Source organism: Ceratotherium simum, chromosome 2, assembly GCF_057802395.1.
Source record: "Ceratotherium simum simum isolate JZ-2026a chromosome 2, ASM5780239v1, whole genome shotgun sequence".
Taxonomy (NCBI): Eukaryota; Metazoa; Chordata; class Mammalia; order Perissodactyla; family Rhinocerotidae; genus Ceratotherium; species Ceratotherium simum.
The window spans coordinates 9,715,273-9,734,723 of NC_141901.1; the positions used below are offsets into that span (position 1 = coordinate 9,715,273).

A 19,451-nucleotide genomic window follows, 5' to 3' on the forward strand; every position below is an offset into this window, starting at 1 on the left:
TGCCAGTCCAAGAACAGTCTTGAACTACTACTTTTTGGAGAGAAAGTTTATAGAAGAGGCTCAGGTAACTCAATAAAGATTTTGAAAGGGCAGGATATTTGTATTAATGTAGGTAAATAGAGTAGACTATAATAAAACACCAGACCACATGTTCATTAACTAAGTCTAATTAATGCTACGCTTGGTTCTTGGGGATCTACCTATTTAATATTTGCTGAATCTGCTTTATTTATTTATTTTTTTTGAGGACAATTAGCCCTGAGCTAACATCTGTTGCCAATCCTCCTCCTTTTTGCTGAGGAAGATTGGCCCTGGGCTAACATCCATGCCCATCTTCCTCTACTTTATATGGGATGCCGCCACAGTGTGGCTTGATAAGCAGTACGCAGGTCCACACCTGGGATCTGAATCTGTGAACCCTGGGCCACCAAAGGAGAGCACATGAACTCAACCGCTACACCACCAGGCCAGCCCCTGAATCTACTTTATTTTTTTAAAGGGATGACTGCAGGTATCCTGGGAAAATTAGCTGTGACAAGAGGATTGATGACCTGCCGGAAGTCAGGATAAGAGAGTGGTTAAAATTCTGAAATCTAATTTTGGAAAATCGGACATAACCTTCCTCTCTGTCTTTGTCTCAAAAATATGAAATGCATTTTGTAAAAATTACAGTAAATTAAGGTTCATTCATATTTTAATCATGTAACTTACCTCATCAATGAGACTTGATTCAAAATACTGATAGGCAGTACTGAGAGCAAGCTTTAGCCATATTTTATATTCCAGGGATGGCCAGAAGACATCAAAGCCTTCATATAAATCCTCCAGGGAGATAAAGCAGGCCTGAAATGACAAGGTATCGAGCAGCAAGCTTGATTTGGAACTAAATTACAAGACCATCAGAAAACAAGATGCCTGTAGATTTTATCTTCATCTAACCTCTTAGAAAAACTATCAACTCTAGTATGATTATGATACTCTGCCATTTAAAAGCACTGTATTGTGGAGAGGTTGTTTGCTATGTATAAGATAATACAATTTACAGTCCAATTAAAGCTATAGACTTAATAATAGGAAATTCATAACAGTCAACAGCTATGATAAGGGATATGGCTCATGAGCCCAAGATTTAGGAACTAAGACACACAAACTTATCTGTTTTTACTGACACAGTAGGTAAAGTGGGCTCATTTACAGTATTTGTTTCCAGAGGCACATGGTTTACCTGAATAAGGAAGACTACTCTTTCAGGATTCAAGATAAATGAACTTCAATGAATTCACTTCAGTCTTGTGAATAAATTCATGCCTTCTATCCTCTTCCAGAAGTGAAATAGTATGAAATTGATAAAGCAACATTCCCTCTTTTCCTCACACCCCTAAGACTCTGGACCCTGCTCTATTGCATCTAACAGTCCCAAAAGCTTGAGAATTCTTTGTCAGCGGGAATTTTAGCTCATTTCTATTTGAATCCCCCATAGCTAGTGGAATATCAGGCTGTTTACTTGTTGAATACATAGGCTCGTATTTAGCAAGTGAAAAATGGAAGAAAGAGAGTTTAAAAACAAACAAGTATTCTTTAAAAACGCTGCTCAATAATGGCGGCCATTTATTGAGCACCTATACATGCCTGGCGCTTGACAGAGGTATTTTCCTAATCTTCATAACATCAAAAGTTAGATAGTCTCTCTTTTAATAAACAAAGACTCAAAGAGGTTAAAATACCTTGCTCCAGATCCCACACCCAGGATGTGAGACACTAAATCTGACTTCTCACAGCTAGTCTATTCTGCCTCACAACAGCTGGTTGGGTGACTACGTAAGATATCAGAACCCGAAGGAAGAAAAGATGCTAGCATTCCTTATTTACTTGAGGAAGAATTAATTAATAACCCACAATATATAGAACCAATTTCTTACCTGTAAAATAGTTTCACAGATGGCAGTATACTCAATTTCACGCTTAAGCAGACAGCTCAGCTCTCCAATTATGTCGCCACTAGTACAGTACTCTGTAAACATGGTTTTGGACTCTCTATCAGGCTGTAGGCTACTGTCTATTCCAAAGGTAGGAGGTGAACTATGCAACTGCCAAGGGAAAAAAAAATGTGCAAAGGGAAATACAAAATTAAAAACTGTTGACCAAACCATAAGAGCTCCCGCTGTTTCTTGCAATTATTACAGTGGAAGGAAAAGATTCTTTATGAATCCTTTCAGGTGTGAAGGACAAATGGGGCTTCACAAAAATCACAGTTTCTTGCACATTTCAACTCTCCAAGGCAAGGTTTGTCTCCAGTCTTTAGCTTTACAGATGACCCCCATTTACACCTTTCTACTTAGACCTTCCTTATATAAAAATCCCACCAAAAGAAGTAATTGCAGTCTGCAACTAACGCAGTTACCCACTCTATACTCTATTAGGTATTCTTACCATAACGGGCCAGTGCCTCAGGTGGAAAAAAACTTTTGATTGCATGGATGCATAAAACAGATATCATGAATTAATATGCCTCCAAACCAAGCCATGTTTTCAGCAAAAGCCTTGTCTCTCTTTAAAATGCCTAAGAATAATTACCATGAGACATTAACAGAAAAAGTTTTTAAGATGAGCACAGGATAGCTGAGTCACATCAGGGAAAAGAACTGGTAGACATGGGTAGAGGAAGAAGAAAAGTATCAGATTTCAGACGGAAGCTGAAGAAATCAAGCAGAAGGATTACAGAATTTTCCAGAAAGTTTAGCTGTAAACATCAAAGAGAAAGGCTATTGTTCAGGACACAGGATACAGGGAACAAAGGGTCACTGAGGAAGGTGCTCTGAAAATTGCGTCCTCTGCTAGTGATTACCATTCAGACTTTCAGAGGCATTCATGCTTCCAAAAGACGGAAATTTTTTTAATTTAATTTTGAATGCAGCTCAAAGGCCCTTTGAGCAATGAAGAATGACTCAGCTTTTTACAAACCCAGAAAAAAGATAACACCTATGGTAGACAGAATTCTAAAGGAGTCCTTCCAAAATTCCTGTCTCTTTGTCATTCAGCCAAACACTAATCTACGTACCACTGTGAAGGGACTTTGCAGATGGAATTAAGGTTACTAATCAGCTGACCTTAAAGAGATGATAGTGGATTATCCTGGTGGGCCCAATGTAATCACTTGAGCCCTCAAAAGTAGAAAAGGAAGTAGAATCAGTCAGAGAGATGACCATCGTAAGAAAGATTGAATGTGCCTTAGCTCTGAGATGTAAGTGCCTGCATGCAAGGACCAAAGAGGAGCTCTAGGAGCTAGAGGTGGGCCCTAGTCAACAGCCTGCAAAGAAGCAGGGACTTCTGTCCTAAACCTGTAAGGAACAATTCTACTGACAACCTCAATGAGCCTGGAAGCAGATTCTGCCCCTAGTGTCCAGAAGGGAGTGCAGCCCTACAGACCCCTTGATTTTGGCCTTGTGAAACTAAACAAGAGAAACCAGCTAAGCGCATAGGACTTCTGAACTACAGAACTGTGAGATCATAAATCTAAGCTGCTAAATTTGTGGTAATTTGTTATGGCATTTATAGAACACTAATATCACATCTTCAGTCCAAATATCATTGGACTTATATGTTAAGAAGCCTTAGCCAGTTCAGTCATTGCAGGAAAATTCCCAAAAGAACATGTTATTTTGTAGCTTTTAAATGTTTGATTTGAGGGGCCAGCCCCATGGCGTAGTGGTTAAGTCTGGCATGCTCCGCTTCAGCTGCCCAGGTTTGCGGGTTCAGATCTGAGGCGTGGACCTACACCACTCATAAAGCCATGCTGTGGCAGCGACCCACATACAAAATAGAGGAGGACTGGCACAGATGTTAGCTCAGGGCTAATCTTCCTCAAGCAAAAAAAGAGGAAGATTGGCAACAGATGTTAGCTCAGAGTGAATTTTCCTCACCAAAAATAAATAAATAAGTAAATAAATGTTTGATTTGACATATTTAATAAATTTTGGTAGCAGTATAGTTTTGTTATGATTCTAATGGAAACACAGCATATGGGAGGAGCTAAGCACATGGATTCTAATGGAGGCAGCAGAGTATAATGGCTAAGGACACAGATACTAGAGGCAGACTCCATGGGCTCACAGCCCTCCTTGACCTTTTACCATGTGCCCTTGGGGGGCAAGTGAATCAATCTCTCTGTGCATTAGTTTTCTCATGTGAAAAACAGGGTTGTTATAAATATCATAACGTATTGCCATTCTTGACCACCCGTTTAAAAATTACAACAGACCTCGTCACCTCTCCATCACTTCTAATATACCATATATTTAACTTATTTATTTTGTTCATTGTCCCATCTCTTTCTATGCCTCTACTAGAAAGTAAACTCTAAGAAGGCAGGGATTTTTGTGTGTTTTCTCAATTCCATGCCTAGATTGAACAGTGCCTGCTGCATGGTAGTAATGAAGTAAATATTTGTTGAATGAATGAGTGAATGATGAATGAAAAGTGCCAGACACTTAATAAGTGCTATACATGTGTTAGTATTATATTTATTATAATGGTTTATTTCCATGATCAATTTTGGTATTTTTAAGGTTTGAAATACCCATTCTAAAATTAGAAAGCCAAATATATTATTCACACTACAATAAGGGTTTGTCACTCATAACCAACATCTAGAATCTAGGAGTTATTTGAGTCATAAGCTGGGGCTCACCCATGTATTCAGCTCCTAGTATTCAGATTCTAAAGGAGTCTTGTCCTCCTCACTCTACTGACTTCTTTCTCTCTCTCTGGTCACCAAAATCCTCCTATTGGTCAGATTATTTTTGGTCCTCATCCTATTTGACTCTGTGAGGATCTGACATTACAGTCCATTCACTTATTCTTGACTCTCATTACCTTTAGGTGAGTAACTCAACCTCTCCAAGTATTGAGTTCCTTATCTGAACATCATGGAAAAGACTGCTTTCTCCCAGGATTATTGTAAGGAATAAGTAATGACTGTGAAAGCATTTTGTAAAATAGGAAGCACCTTTTAGATGTTGGTTATTATCATTATCTCTCAGCTGTAGTGTTCACTCTGAGCAGAAATGGTTTCATTTGGAAAAGAGATTATGTTAAAAATTTGAAAACTTCTTGGTTCCTAAATTTCTCTTTATGTTATAATTACATATTTCAAAATACATTTTCAGTAAAGAATAAATTTGCTAATTGTTAGTGCCATGGAGTTGATTTCAATTCCTAGCGACCCTGTGTATAGCAGAGCAAAACCCTGCCCGGTCTCTTTTGCGACATCCTCTCACCTTCCAGCGCTATATCAGACAACGCTTCACTGAAAAAATGGAAAGTTTTTTGGGGAGTGGGTGGGCACTTTCTTCTTCCTGGTCTTAGTCTGGAAGCACCATTGAAAACTGTCCACCGTGGGTGACCCTGCTGGTATTTGAAATCCCAGTGGCATAGCTTTCAGCACCATAGCAACACACAGTCGCCACTGTATGACAACTGACAGACGGGTGGTGTGGTTCACTGATAAGGAGATGAACCCCAGCCTCAGCAGGGAGAGCACCGAATCTTAACCACTAGACCACCAGGGCTGGCTATACATATATATATGATAGCATTATATATTATATGTGTATTACAGCATTCATCAAAATTGATAATTAAATATTTGTGAGATTATATGATTAACAATACATTCTCCTGCTAGACTGTAGGAGAAAGTACATGAGTTTGGGGGCCAGAATTGAAATTGAATAAAGAGTCCCTTACAACTGCCAGTCCTGAAATAATTAAGTAGATTCCTTGTGGCATTTCACCTTCTTTACAAATGACATCTCCATAATCAAAATAGGCAAGTTTTGCTCTTTCCTGAGGAAAAAAGAAAAGAAAAGTCAATACAAAAGCTCCATAGCCTACTTTTCTAAGTAGAAATAAGATTTTAAAAACTAAAATGGTTTTCAAGTAGCATAAAAACACAAACTATATTCCTTGGTTTGTTAATGAATTTAACCTGCTGACATATCTCATTAACTTTTAGAAAGAAAGGGAGAAGCAAGCAAACTGTAGACTTTGAGATTAGGACCTCACACAGTGACGGATAGAAACACCCAATAAACGTTAGGTTGGGTAGATGTTTACAGTAAAGTGTGTTAATTCTGACAAAAGAGTAGGGACAGGATGCTCTGGAAAAATCCAGAAAGGCCACAGAACCATGTCTTGGGTATCCAGGGAAGACTTTACAGAGGAAGGAACAGCTGAGCTGAGACCTGAAGGAAGATCAACCAATAGCCAGGATACAATGAGCTGAAGACCATTCAGGGCAGAGGATTTAGTATATGCAAAGATCCAGAAGCAAATAGAATATCTGCAGTTGGGGTAAGCAGAAGATTCAATACATCTCAGGCAGGGAGGGGTGGAGACCAGGGCTGAGTTATCCCTTAGGCTTCAATGGACACAGTGCCTATGGTTCACAATACTTGTAGGGACTCAAAACAATATTTTAGTTCCTTTCAAAATCAGAAGGGAATAAAAGAACGTTTAGGTAGAGGAAAATGTTTTAATACCGAAACAGTTAGTATTAATATATTCATCTTTATCCTAACATAGTCATAAAGTATAATTTTTTGTACTACTTTATGGAGGAAGAGGGACATTGAGGCAAAAGTGCCTAGGGCCCATGAAAGTCATAGTGCAGCCCTGGTGGAGGCAGGACTGGGGAGGTGAGCCAGAGCCAGGCCTTGAAGGGTCTCATCGGCACATTAAAGAGTTTGGGCTTTTCCCAAAACCAGGGGGAACCACTGAAGGGTTTGTAACAGGAGAATTATGGTGACAGGTTTGCATTTTACAAAGATGTGTAGGAAACATATTTCCAAATATGGAAATGGTTATCTCTAAGTGTGGGGTGGGGGAGTGAATAGTTTTCACTTCTCATTTTATGTACTTCTGAATTATTCGACAGTGTTGAAATAAGCATAGACAACGTCACAATTTTTTTAAAAAGCTCACCTAAAGCCAGTTACCCAGCATAGGTATTATTCAGACTTTGGTTTTCTACCATTGTCTTCCAGCTTATCTTTATTGACTACTACCTTTTTAATTAACCACACCAGTTGGAGGATGAAAGAAGGGAGGAGGAGTAGTGAAAATTAACTATAGCTGTGATGGAGACCAAGCTTGAAATTACAGTCTACAAAAAGGGGTGATGTTTTGTTTACTAAGTGGATTTTAGTTTTCCACACAATCCTTGGTCTGTACTTAATGAGAATAATGCCCATGTGCTCCCAATTCATCACAATTTTTACCCTGGTAAAATCTGATTTAAATGGCTACCAAGAACCAACATATTAAGGAAAAGGACCACTTGAAGATGTCGGTAAAGGATGTCTCTAAGTGGGTAGAGAAAGTCCAACAGCTTTGCAGAGGCAGGGCAAGTTCAGGAAGGGAAGAAGGTTGTGCCCTCGTGGTAGATTCACCTCAGGTGGCTGTGAATCAGTAATTTATGGAGTTATCTTCTCACTGTTTTTCCCATTCCTTCCCCATTCACTGCTGAATGGTTGGTTCATTATACTTGTGAAAATTATTACCTTTTAGGTAACAATTCTAATTTTATCTTAAAATTGGATTTTTAAAAAATGGAACAGGATGCAAATTATAATAAACACCATTTAGATACCTTCTTCCCAGGCTAAGACCACCTCCCACTCCCATTTATTTGAGATCTATTTTCTAAACCACCTCCAACAGCCCCTGCCCATCAGGTTTCCTCCTCCTTCTCACAGCCACAGTTGCACCCCTGAAGCTGGACATCTGATTCAAGCTAAGCCAGTTGGATTTCTCTCTCAGGAATTTGAACTGAGGGACAAAGAGCCTGGGAGTTGAGAACTGAGTCATCACAGCCAAGTGCTGGAAGAAGGGTCCACAAATTCCTACCACTGATGTCCCAAAGCTGGTCTGACTCCCACCCTGCTCAAGGTTAGTCAACTGTTTCTTAGTTTCTGTATAGCACCACAATATCTTTTCAGTAAACTTCCCTTTTGCTTAAACTAGTTCAGGTAGGTTTTTGTTACTTTCAACCAGAAGAGTCTTAATTTAACTAAATTTGAAATCAATTTCAAATGAAAAATTCAAAAATTTCTGGCATGAAGAAAACACTAGAATGGCATAAAAGGAATCAGATATTCAAAGCTCAGCAGAACCCCACTATGATTACTGTCTTTCTAGAAAACAAGGAAAACATCTTATTAAGGACAAACAGATGCCTTATATGGCTTCATGCCTAGATCACAAGGTATGGTACAACCAAATTTGTGGTAAAGCAAGTATCATTTTTTTGTCACAGTTTTCCTGATTCCAAAAATCAAACAGAGGTTTTAACAGGTTGATGAAAAAGTTATAAACCTTATAATTCATACAATAGGCATTTAAAACCAAAGCCACAAACTGGTGGTCTAGGGGGCGTCACGTCCAGTCCAAAGATGTATTTTGTTTGGTCTGCACGGTATTTTAAAATTTTTTTAATTGGTTGCCAAATTTCACAAATTTTCAAATTTCACATAAAAATTCAGACTTATGGTTTGTCTTTTTACAAAAATCTGACCTCTACATTATTAAATCTAATAGTCAATTTTCAGTCTTCATCTTATTTGATCTCTCAGCCTTATTTGATATAGTCAATCACTTTTTCCTTCTTGAAATACTTTCTTCACTTGGCTTCTGGGACACCACTCTTAGTTTTCCTCCTACCTGATGGATTACTCGATTCTTTTTTTTCCTAGTTTTATTGAGATATAATTAACATATAGCACTGTATAAGTTTAAGGTGTACAGCATAATGACGTGACATACATATATTGCAAAATAATTAACACAATAAGTTTAGTTAACATCCATTGCCTCATATAGTCACAAAAAGAAAATTTTTTTCCTTGTGATGAGAACTTTTAGGATCTACTATCTTAACAACTTTTAAATACACCATACAGCAGGGTTTACTATAGTCATCATGTCGTACATTACATCCCCAGGACTTGTTTATCTTATAACTTGTGTGTTTGTATCTTTTGACCACCTTCATCCAATTCCCCCAGCCCCTACCCCCTGCCTCTGGTAACCACAAATCTGATCTCTTTTTCTGTCCTCAAGTCTTTTTGCTAATTCTTCCTCATCTCCCCACCTCTAAATGTTGTATAGCCCAGGACTCAATTCTTGGATGTCCATAATAATTCCTTAAGTTATCTTTTTTTTTTAATTTTATTTATTTATTTTTTTTTCCCCCAAAGCCCCAGTAGATAGTTGTATGTCATAGTTGCACATCCTTCTAGTTGCTGTATGTGGGATGCGGCCTCAGCATGGCCGGAGAAGCAGTGCGTCGGTGCGCGCCCGGGATCTGAACCCAGGCCGCCAGCAGCGGAGCACGTGCACTTAACCACTAAGCCACGGGGCCAGCCCTCCTTAAGTTATCTTATCAAGTCTCAAGACGTTAAGTATTATCTCTATGCCGACAACTCCAAAATGTCTGTCTCCAGTTTGGCCTCCCACCTGAATTCCAGTCATATATCCAACTATCTACTCAACATCTCCACTTGGATGTCTAATAGCTTTCTCAAATTTAACTTAATCAGAATCAAACTCTTGCCCCTACCCCCCATAGTCTCCTCTTTCGCATATAAGTAAATGGTAACTCCATTCTATTTTCAGATTAAAATCCTAAAAGTCATCTTCTCTCTCTCTAACACTCCCACCATCGGCATCTATCAGCTCTATCTGCAAAATACATCAAGGGTCTGACCACTCCTCACCACTTTCGCTAGTCCAAGCCACCATCATCTCTTGCCTGCATTATTGTAACTGACTCCTAACTGGTCTCCCTGGCTTGCCCTTGACCCCTTACAGCCTATTCTCAGCACAGCAGCAGGGTGGTCATTTTTAAATGTAAGTTAGATCGTGTCACTTCTCTGTTCAAAACATTCCAATCAGTTTCCATTTAATTCAGAGTAAAAGCCAAAGTCCTTACAATGGCCACAAATTCCTACATTCTCAGGCTCTCTACAGCTGCTCTGGCTTCATATCTTCCCTCCTTCGTTGCTCCTGCCACAAGGGCCTTTGCGATGTTCTTGAACATACCAAGCACACTCCACCTCAGGGTGTTGCACTTGGCTGGAATGCTCTTCTCCCAGATATCTATATGGCTTGTTCAATCACTTCTTTCAGATCTCTCTTCAAATGTCATCTTATTAGGGCAGACTTCCTGACAACCCCATATAAAATAGCTGCCCAACCATGGTCCCTTTTCTCACCTTTTCTCCACAGCATTTATCACCATCTGACAGACTACATATTTATGTACTGGTGTGTTTATTGTCCATCTCCATCCATATAATATAAAGTCCATGAAAGCAGGGACTTCCTTTATTTTGTTCACTGCCATATCCCCAAACCTAGAAAAGTCTCTGGCCCACAGAGGATGTTCAATAAATATTTGTTGAAAGAGTCCAATTCCTATAGCAACACTCAGCTGACTTTAGACAGAGCATGAACTCTTGAGTATACCACAGTCCTCACTGTTCCCTATAATACTACACCTGGCTGGTTTTACTTTTATATTATCTGGCTGGCCTGTATAGTAATTTAAATTTGAGATCTTTGCTCTAAAAAAAGTCTTTTCCAGAATGTGCATCTGGAAGTCCAGGACCCGACAACGTAAAATAAGATGGGATTGATTACAATCAGGTAACATGGATAGCTCACCCTAAGCAGATAAGCCATTGTAAAACACTATCTTTGTCCTTTAGGCTTAAAATGAAATCTACTCTTCTGGGTTTTGCTGGGCCTCTATTTTGACTTACCCTTCATTGGCCATTACAGGATTCTTGCTTTGGATATGCTTTTTTGTTGATCTTGCATTAGGGAGTGGAAAAAATGGAAAATAATTAGCATCAAACCTGAGCCAGAATAGAATACTGAATCTTTACCTTGAAGAACTGAATGAGAATATCTTTATTTTCCAGCCAAAGGATATTATGAAGATATTTTTCAGGAGTAGGAGGCGGGATTGCCATTGGAAAGTTATTCAGTGCTTTTATTTTTGTAAGAAGTACCTAAAAACAATCAAAATAATGGTGATCAGATCCTGTAACAGAAAAAGGCCATTAGGTAAAAACTAAGGAAATCTAAATAAACTACTGTTATGCAAATTTAAACTTGATTTTGACTCACAGCTTCTCTCGCTCTATTTAAATTATCCTATAAACTTTTTTTGTGCCTATTCTCCCCTTATTACTATTTTCACTGATATATTAACTCATATTAAATTTAGCATCTTTATAATTCAGTTAACACCATATTCTACTGTCTTAATCTCAAATTTTCTCGACTTCACAATTGATTACTGTACAATTTAATGCCATGTTCTCTCAACGTTTTTTCATGAGTATGATTTGCTTCTCTAAATCCTTCTAATTTTGAAGGATACAGTTCCAGTTTTGTAGCCTCTGAAAAGCCTTCTCTGGCTTCCCCCACCAGCTAAGAGATAATCATTTATCTGCCTTATTCCCATGGCATCTCCTGCAGATCTCCCTTATAGAACTCATTACATTGCAGTATTATTATTTCTACTTATCTGTCTCACTCTCCATATTATGTAACTTTTGTTGATTGGATGAATAAATGACTAAATGAAAGAATGAGGAAGAGCCCATGGACTTGGGAGTCAGTGTTGTATCATTAAGTATCCCAATTTCCTCAAGAGTCCATGGCACATAGTAGATATCCAACATATATTTACTCAGTTAAATTGAATAGATTTACCTAGCTCTTTATGACCTGGGATTGATAATTATCAATTATCAATTTCTTTGGCTGACAATTAGATAATTAATAGGCATTCAATAAGTCACTGTCAAATGAATGATTTATCCATTACCTTTCTAAACAAAGCTATAAGGAAAAAAAAGTCTCTCTCCTGATAAGGGCTATTGTTTATTTATTTTAATTAATGGGTATCAAACATTCAATTGGATCTTAGCCTTCAAATTGATAAATGAAAAAATTGCAAAAACAGAAAACACAATGTATGTAGAGGTGTAACTTGAAGAATACTGTAAAGTAGCCCCTTTCTTCCCTCTGACAACACTAAGGGGAAATCTTGTTACCCATTTAGTCCTTTGACATGATGTTACAGAGACTAAAGAGATAGAGCCATAAAGGGAAAAGCTGGCCTGTCCCATATCCACTTCCCTTCTGGGGTCTTAGAGAGGGGACTATGTCCAGGGAATGATATGGTGCATGATGCATGACACTGCATGGTGGCCCACACCCGGGAGCTCCCAGTGACATGGAAAACGATGTGACAACCAGGAACAGCTTATCAGTGGGCAACACAGACAGAATGTGGGATCAGAACTTCCATTTTTCTGCTCTATGCTAGGAAGCAGATAGACCCTTGTATAGAACAGAAAGAACATTCTTATTTGCACAAATACAGTCTAGATGGTGGATGTGATAGAGTGGTAAGATTAAACATTAAACATTTTTTTCCTCTGTCTTATATTCCTAATTTTTTGCAAAGACATTTATAATTTTTCCTTTTGTCCATTTATCAGCTAACCGATTAGGATGTCTTACCTGTTCCTCTCCTCTCAGAACTTCCCCCTCTCTGACCCTCATCAACACACACACACACACACACACACACACAGAAGTTGGACCCCTCCCTACCATGTTAACATTATGTGACTCACCTTCCTTTCCACAGCTTGTGGGACTGGGCAGTACATATTTCACGAGTTGATAGAGAAGCAGAAAAATCTACTGAGTTTGTTAGAGGGAGCCAAAAGAAGATGCCACAGAGGGCAACCCTGATAGGAAATGGAGACTCTGGGAAGATTTTTAGGTCCTTGTTCAAGTCCCTTCCTGAGGCCTGGCCACATGGTCTGGCTACTGTGGGTTCTGTAAGGCACTCCGTGTCCTTAGAATAAATCCCCCAACCTCACTGCTTTGCTAAACCTAGCGCAGGTTAGTTTCTGTTACTTGCAACCACTACTTTTGACATGGAGTGCACCAAGTAGCATTGGCAGTAGTTGCCATTGTCATTAACAAAGGCTGTAGGCAATTACAGAGTCAGCACCTGAGGTTAATCACTTTTTTCCCACTCCCCCTCACTCATTACACTCTGCTAAAGAAACAATGCAGGCTTGGGTGTTGGGCTCATGAAATCAAGCAATATGGAAAATTGGTTTATTACCTTATTTATTACGACACTCTCATGTTTATCAATAATGCCTCTTGACCAAAGGAAGGTGAGGTTTTTCAGAGCTTTAGCAATCACGTTCTGGATTGCCTGCCTAGTCTTCAAAGCAATGACGACATCACGGTGTTCATGCTCTATGAGTCCTGAAGCAAATAAAACTATCAGCAAGCAAACAATGTAATAACCACAATAATAACCAATATTTGTATAATAGTGTATAATTTCCAAAGTATTTATGTAATATCCTTTCATTCCTACTTCATACAGAACTTGTAAACCCTGTAGGACTAGAGTTATTTTCATCTCCATTTAATGGATGAGAAAATTGAAAACTGGCTTCCCCCACCAGCCAGAAGAAAATCACTCTCTTTGCCTTATCCCCATGGCATCTCCTACATATCTCCCTCTGGAACTCATTACATTGTGGTATTATTATTTTTACTTATACTTTTCTCTCATCCTCCGTATTACATAATTTTTGTTGGGTGGATGAATAAATGACTTAATGAAAGAGCCCCTGGACTTTGACTGGTGGGTCTTTCTGAGATCAAATTGCACAATTTTTCCTCTTTAATGAACATGAGAAGTCATGGACTGAACTGGGAGTCAAAGCTAAAACTACATCTGTTTCATCTTTGCAATCCTAACATTGAGCACAAGGCCTGACATCTGGAAGGTACTCAATCATTTTTTTTAACTGAAATGAGCTGACCAGTAAAATGAAGGCTAGCATGACCAAGAGCTGCAGGTTTTAGTGTCAGATACTGGGCTTGAGACCTAGCTTACCACTTACTACCATACGACCTCAGGCAGGTTAACCTTTCCAGCCTCAGTTTCATCATCTACAAAATGTAGATGAAATAGTACTTGCCTCATAGAGTAATTATACGGATTAAATGAGATAATGCATATAAAGCCGTTAACACAATTCCCAACATAATTAGCATTCGATAATCAGTTGCAGTAACCAGATGGGAACAGGCACTCTTACAGGACTGAATCAAGAAAACTTTGTGATATTCCATACTCATCTAAAACATAATATAAGACAGCAGCTCCTAGACCCCTAATCTTTAAAAGCACAGAAATAAAAATCTGCCCATATGTAAATGGCAACAATGGGTCCTGGATTTCCTGGGAAGTGCCAAAATATTCCAACCTATTGTCTGCAAACTTACAACTTCATTCACTAGACCATGTTCTTTCAATTTTGATTTGGAAAGTATGATCCTCATAAATTCATGTGGCTTCTTACAATGTGGTTATGAATACAAAGTGGTTTTACTTTATTTCTTTTACAATAACTTCTATTTATTAAGGGCCTACCATATGCCAGGCTCTCTACCAGATACGTCTGCACACAGTGAAAGACTGGCCCACAGCCCACTTATGAAGAAAGCAGACCCAAGGATCTTTGTACAAAATCCTAGGGCTCCTGCTGTGTGCTTCGACTCAAGCAGAGTGACTGTAGATGCTCAAGAAATGACATCCCGGGGCCGGCCCAGTGGCACAAGTGGTTAAGTGCTCGAGCTCCACTTTGGCGGCCCAGGGTTCACAGGTTCGGATCCCGGGCGCGCACCAACGCACTGCTTGTCAAGCCATGCTGTGGCGGCGTCCCATATAAAGTGGAGGAAGATGGGCATGGATGTTAGCCCAGGGCCAATCTTCCTCAGCAAAAAAGGGGAGGATTGGCATCAGATGTTAGCTCAGGGCCAATCTTCCTCACAAGAAAGAAATGGCAACCCTTGCAGACCCACATTCCTGAGTATCCTTGCAAACAAAGCAAAGCAAGACAAAAATAAAAACACCCTTTGTCAAAGGTAATCTTCACATGTCTTTCTTACAACCTGAAGGAATCTAACCTTGCCACCTTAATACCCTTTCCACACTTCTCATTCTTTCCTCTATGCTCCCATAGCAAATAATAGGACTCCTCTAACTTTCTACCATTATCTATTGATATGCTCATACCTTCCAGCAGGCTCTGCACTTTTTGCATACCTGACCCATTCCATGTGCTCAATAAATGCTCATTGAATGAATAAGTGAATGAATGATTGAAGGAAAGCATGAACTTGTCTTCCTTTGGTTAAATTATGGAATAATAAGGTATGATTTCAGGAAATCAGATACTGCAACTACCTACCTAGTTCTTTGACAGCATCTCTTTTATTGGTTTCCAAAATTTCATATAATTTCTGTAAGAATTTAAGAAAAACAATAATTTCTTATTATATCAAGTGCATTTGTGGCTTTAAAATCTGCGAAAAAGAAATATGGTAGAAGAAATCTCACATAGTTTACGATTTGGGGAGATTTCTGTCTCAATTCTTCCCTGTGTCAATTGTGCTGCTTTCCCCATGCTTACACTCAAATTACAATAAATGCTGTGCACTCAGTAGTTTGCATAACTACTGTGCCTAATTTCCTCAGAAAAGATTAGTGTGCACTCCACCGTGCACCAAGGAGAGTTCTCATAGGTAGAGCCCAATTAGGGGGTAGTCAACTGAGCAGCTATTTAGGGAGCCAGTCTGTTGGGAGCATAAAAACAAGTGGAATAATGAGAAAATATGATGTCAATTAGTTCCTGTTTCCTACAGATAACTCCTGACATAACTGAAGAAACAACTCCACTCCAGGGCTAATCAATCTGTGGTCAATCACACAATAGGTACTTGTCAAATACCACGTCCCAAGCATCGCTCCTCAGGGAGTTTACCCTCCAGCTTGCAGTCTTTCTGCAGTTTGCAGTTGCCTACACCAACAGCCCTGGCACCAAACAACTGACAGTTTGCTAGGATTGTAGGTACAGATGACTGAAATTCTGCACCCAAATGAGGCATGGCATAGTGCTACTTACAGGGAACAACTGGTTTGTCATCTAAAGTTTAAGCAGTTAGTTAAGTTTTTGTTGTTGTTTTGCGTTTAGAAAAAGCACATGTATTAAATCCCTCATTTTGAATATAAGAATGAGGTATACAATGTTTATTAAATTGTTTCTTCTCACTTGATAACACAGAATCAATATTGGGAAGGTACCAAACTATTAGCCTGCTCACAGCATCCACATACCATGGTCCAGCCCTGCTTGCATAGGCACATAGATGGCAGCTAAGCCCCCTTCATACCCAACTGGACCTACAGCAACTCTGTAAAACTGCTGTAGAATGACCTTGCACAAGAGAGCATAGGGACCGACTCCTGCCTACAAAGAGAATATAATCACGAAAGCCTGGACATACATGTGACTTCTCTAAAGATGAGCTGCCACTGGCCAGTTTCTTAAACCATGTCATTTTCAGAATAAACACCAGTTTGATATCTAAACACATCTCAAAAAGCCATTTAAATCCTTATTGAAGTCTCCTTTTAAAATGCCAAAGGGGAATTTGTTTCATCTCTTACACTTGGAGGCAACTGCCCTCAAATCTCAATGCCTCTTCCCAAATTCCTCAAAACACATTCTTAACTCCCTCACTTGCTCTTTTTTTCCTTCTCTCCTTTTCTTGTTTCTTAAATCTTTTCTCCTCTGAATAGCTCTCTGTTCTTTTTAATATAGATCATTCTAGACTTTCAGTAGTTCTTTTAATTTTATTCTCCAATATTCAAAGTAAATCAATAGGATAGAATTCTGTTGCACATTAATATTTGATCCAATAATCAATACTCCTTTGATAAATCTAGATAATATTTTTCTATCCTATCTATAAGGATATCGTGAAAGATGTCACATGCCTTCCAAAAATTCAGGTATACTCTTCCTATAGTGGTCCCTGTTTATAAAAGAAAATCTTAAGAGCTAATGATATTTAACAATATATCTTTTATGTATTTTAGAAATTAAAAATAAAAATATTAAGTAGGTATCATTACAGCCTCTTTCCCTCTCCTGAATTTAATAAGGAAAGAGCCTCTCTTTCTTGGTTGATGGGCTGAGGGAACTAACAGTCCCATCAACCAGAACAACAAATAAGCACAACACAAAATAAGCAAAACACAAAAAATAAGCACAACAACCAGAAGACATAACCCCCAGCCCATCGCTGATTATATATACACGGACAGTCATTAGAGCTAGGGCTTTAGTAATTAGGATTTAAATTCATTGTTGGATTAAACATCAGGAGTCTCACTTGGGCTGAGAAAATACCTTCAGCTGTTGATACTGTTCAGTTTAGACTCTCATCTACACATATGAAAATATAACCCAAAATCACCAAACATTGGATGTAAAACACAGAATGAAAGATAAGAACCAAACACGACAAATAGAAGAATGAACCTCAAAAAAGCAGAACACATACAGGAAACAGAAATTTTTAAAGTACAGATTCAAGAGAATATCACATTTGTTAAAGAAAAAAAAAAGGTAACAGTGGCTATGAAAAAGAACCAATCATAGTTCTTGGAGATCAAAAAGTGTTTAGTTAAAAAAGGAAAAAGGAAATTTAATAGATGGGCTGAGTAGCAGAATGGACACAGCTAAAGACTGAATTAGTAACTTGGAAAATCAGGCCGAGGGGTTCTCATGGCAAAGAGGAAAGAGTTGAAAGTTATGAGAAAAGTTGAAATAGAGACTAAATCCAGACATTCAAAAGTCTGTTTAAAAGGGTGCCAAAAGGAGAAAATAGAAACCATAGCGAGGAGGAAATAATCAAAGAAGTAATGGGAAAAAAGATGGCAATCTTCAGATTATGAAGTCCCCACCAAGTGCTGCATGGGATAAAAAAATTTTTTAATCACATCTAGACACATCCTGGTGAAATTTCAGAACTCCAAGGATAAAGAGAAAATTCTAAATGCCCCTAAACAGAAAGAAAAAAAGTCACCTACAAAATGAAAGTAAAATCAGACTTGTCTCAGCAATGCTGAATATAGAGGGGCAATGTCTGCAAGAAAATGCTTTTGGAGAATCAAACTATAACTATGAGAGCAAAGTAAAAAGATTTTTGGACATATAAGTCCAAATGAAAAAAATTACTTATGGGTATAATCCAGCATAGTAAGAAAGAAAGTAAAAAGGAGGCTCACAGAGGACTCCAGAAAGAGTGGCTGAGGAATACAACCTATAGGAAGAGAAGGAAGATAGTTTAAAAACAAATTCATCCATTTGACTGTTTCACTTAGAAGAGTCTCTTTCAAGTAGTAAATGTTTAACAAGGTTGGATCATGTTTCCTTTGTTATAGGTTGAATCAAAAGATAGGTTCTATAGTGAACAGTTTTTATATAATCATAACAAAGTAAAGGTTGGTTTTTGGTTTTCCATGTATAGAGTCATTTATTGAAAAGAATGAAGACTTACTTATACTTACAGAATAGAATGTAAATGTTATAAATCTTTTCCCTGTTAAAAATAATAACTCCAAAAATTTAAGACAGGGAGAAAAAGAAAAGGTTAAAGGGGAAGGATGTTCTAATCTCCTCATGTTCCATGGCAGAGAGTAAATAAAGGCTGTTTAGAGATAACAAATCAAGAATTAAATATATATGCATATTATTAAAATTACATGCCAAGCAGTAAAGGAATTTAACACAGGATTGGTTACTATGGGACTGTCTTTGGGAAGTGGTAGAGAGAAGGGCTGGGAGGGATAAATTCTTTCATTATATTATTTTCAAGTTGTAAAATTACGCATAATTATTTTTTACCATTTTTTCTGTGTTCTCTCCTCCCTCCTCATATAGATTCAAAGACCTTACCCTTTAGGCCATGCAGAGCCATTGAAAATCACATATGAAATTTAAAATAGCCGTTTCAGGAACATTACTCTGCGAAAGGGCAGGGTGGCCTGGAGTGGACAGACTGGCAGGAGGGAACCTGGTTAGGAGGTGATTCATTCCATCTTTAGTTCCTAGTGAGCTCTGTCCTCATCTCCTTACTTACCTCAAACTGCCTGGAAATGAGAAGGGTCTTGAAAGATAAAAAATAAATACTACTACTCATCCATGCCTCAGTACCAGCATTTCAAGTTTTCACTGTCAAATCTTTGTTCACTTTCCCTCTCTCTTCCTCTTCACTTCAGACCTACCCTTTCTTTGAAGCCTTGTTCGAGTCTCAGCTCCTACAGGAAGCTTTTCGAAGAGCCCTGTCTTTTAGAGAGTGTTACAAAGACAGACAGAATCTCTACTCTGATCTCAGAAAATAAAAACAAATACTAGATTTTCTTCTATGAGGGTCATAAATGAGTTTGATAATGATAGTTGAAATTTAAAGACCAGGACTCTTCA

The 19,451-nt window shown here is 38.4% G+C and overlaps 1 protein-coding gene across 1 annotated transcript in view; it reads right to left on the bottom strand.

Moving 5' to 3' along the window:
- The window catches only part of SLC9C2 (solute carrier family 9 member C2 (putative)), an 88,330-nt gene that overhangs the window by 13,816 nt on the left and 55,063 nt on the right, over positions 1 to 19,451 (bottom strand). The window contains exons 18-23 of the mRNA XM_087420594.1: positions 15,369 to 15,420; positions 13,217 to 13,365; positions 10,947 to 11,072; positions 5,746 to 5,844; positions 1,920 to 2,087; positions 712 to 843 (exon numbers count right to left, since the gene is read on the bottom strand). Coding sequence (XP_087276720.1) covers positions 712 to 843; positions 1,920 to 2,087; positions 5,746 to 5,844; positions 10,947 to 11,072; positions 13,217 to 13,365; positions 15,369 to 15,420 — 726 coding nt within the window. The remainder of the gene's footprint in view (positions 1 to 711; positions 844 to 1,919; positions 2,088 to 5,745; positions 5,845 to 10,946; positions 11,073 to 13,216; positions 13,366 to 15,368; positions 15,421 to 19,451) is intronic.